This window comes from Protomyctophum parallelum, assembly GCF_964188405.1.
Source record: "Protomyctophum parallelum genome assembly, chromosome: 11".
In the NCBI taxonomy this organism is placed as follows: domain Eukaryota; kingdom Metazoa; phylum Chordata; class Actinopteri; order Myctophiformes; family Myctophidae; genus Protomyctophum; species Protomyctophum parallelum.
The window spans coordinates 854,501-857,000 of NC_139707.1; the positions used below are offsets into that span (position 1 = coordinate 854,501).

The following is a 2,500-nucleotide window of genomic DNA, read 5'->3' on the forward strand; positions in this document are numbered from 1 at the left end:
CCAAATGCCAGTCTGGAACAATGTTTGATGTGAGACTCATATAAGCATCTGAAAATACAATGTTAGGGGTTCTGATAGCAGGCTAGCCACGAGAGGTGGTGAGTCTGTCCGTGTGCTCCCGTGGCACAGCATGGCCATGGGGAAGCTGATGCTATTCCGTCACTCTGGACTCTGTCTTTTGATTGCAATAAATACAACTCCGATGCATCTTCAATTCACATCTCTCTGCATGCTCCTTCATCTGAGCATACTTTTTCCTGCAGTATGCTGTTTAGTATAGAGAAACTCATTCAGCCTTTTTGTCTATTTAGTCTAAGTTGTAGTTAGTGTATGGTTAGTAAAATACACGACACCTACAAATACGCTGTGTAGCTTTGCATCTTTTGCATCTGCCCGTGAGAGCGCAGCGTAATGGGTGGGCTGTGATGACAGCATCATTGACGGGGATTCTAAGCTATAGCAGAAACAACAGCCTTTATGTTCCTGTAACGTTGGCTTGCTGAAACAGAAGCCATTGTATTGCATTGATTAGAAATAAGTTTGACATTGTGTTTGAAATGACCAGAGCTGCCTACCGATGATGTCACTGGTAGGCTGCGTCTTCTTATAATGCACATTAGTGAGGACCGATTATACGCACATGTGTGCACGCACCATACGCATGCATTGCACACGTACACACACACACGCACACACACACACACACACACACACACACACACACACACACACACACACACACACACACACACACACACACGCACGCATGTGCACATATGTATGCTCTATATCACACACACACACAGAGTTTTGGGTGGGCTTTAACTTATGCATGGTCAACCCTCAAATCATTCAACCACACTACTTTAATGACAGACACACACAGTCAGTTCTAACATGTGCCTCTGTGCCTCTACAACCTGATCAGCGTGTGCACAACTGCACGCACGCACGCACGCACGCACGCACGCACGCACGCACGCACGCACGCACACACACACACACACACACACACACACACACACACACACACACACACACACACACACACACACACACACACACACACACACACACACACACACACACACACACACACACACACACACACACACACACACACACACACACACACACGCACACACACGTCATGAGCAGAAGATGTTAGGAAAGTCTGTGATGCTCCACTTTGATCCTTACTGCTGCCTCGCACGCACACACACACACACACACACACACACACACACACACACACACACACACACACACACACACACACACACACACACACACACACACACACACACACACACACACACACACACACACACACACACACACACACACACACAGCTATAATGAGAAACAGCCTGGCCTGTGTAGTGCGAGGTGGAGAAGGCAGTGTGTGAGTGTTTAAACGCAGTCAGTGACAGCAGAGACCTGACAGACCAAAGATCAATGATCATCAGGAGACACACACACACACACACACACACACACACACACACACACACACACACACACACACACACACACACACACACATGTACAGCCTCATCTTTCTTCTTCCATTACAAAAAAGTAAGAACATTATCGCCACTGTTGTATGTTCTTCATTTTTACTTCTCAGAAAATAACAAAAATCAACCTGTGTTGCAAATGGATCCAGTGGAGTTATTATTTAGTTACAAGCTCTAATCATACTTTTCATTGGCTGAATATTTATAAAACTATCATAATAATAATAATATGATTCACACGTGCTTGTGTCATTGGTCGCTCTGGATGAGAGCGTCCGCCCAATGCCTACATCGTAAATTGCCTTTTCTTGGTCTTTCTTTCCTGGTCACTGATAGGTCAGATGGGCGGAGACTGAGAGAGGTCGACCTACCACTGCGCTGCATGCCTCCGTCGTCATGGCTACGGGGGGGCGTGTCTCTACAGAAGGGCGGGGCCGCCTGTGAGAGGAGGGGACTGAGACAGGAAAGAGGCGGGGAGCAGGGAAGCGAGGGCGGGGCTAAGAACCAGGAAGTGCCAGGAGGAAGGGATTCAAAGACGCGGGAGGGAGGAGGGTGTGGTCAAAACGGGACGCGGGGTGTGAGGGTGGCGTTTATACCGGAGGGGGAGGTGAGGAGGGAATTAGGGTGAGGCAAGTGGAGAAAGGTGAGTGCGTTCCACCAAATGCCCCCAGAACCCAAAACACAAGTACAACACCAGTACAACCAGAGGGAAGGTTCCGGAAAAAAACAGTCGGTGCAGAGTTACACGGGAAGAATGAGACAGGACAAACACAGCAGAAAAAAACAGTCGGTGCAGAGTTACATGGGAAGAATGAGACAGGACAAACACAGCAGAAAAAAACAGTCGGTGCAGAGTTACATGGGAAGAATGAGACAGGACAAACACAGCAGAAAAAAACAGTCGGTGCAGAGTTACATGGGAAGAATGAGACAGGAACAAACACAGCAGGAAAAAAACAGTCGGTGCAGAGTTACACGGG

General features: G+C 47.9%; 1 protein-coding gene across 1 annotated transcript in view; it reads right to left on the reverse strand.

Annotated features, from left to right (window-relative positions):
- Positions 1–2,500, reverse strand: part of lrch1 (leucine-rich repeats and calponin homology (CH) domain containing 1) — a gene marked incomplete at both ends in the record, with an annotated part of 209,233 nt that overhangs the window by 32,812 nt on the left and 173,921 nt on the right. The window contains 1 exon segment of the mRNA XM_083776022.1: positions 1,892–2,017. Within this exon segment, the coding sequence (XP_083632148.1) occupies positions 1,892–2,017 (126 nt within the window).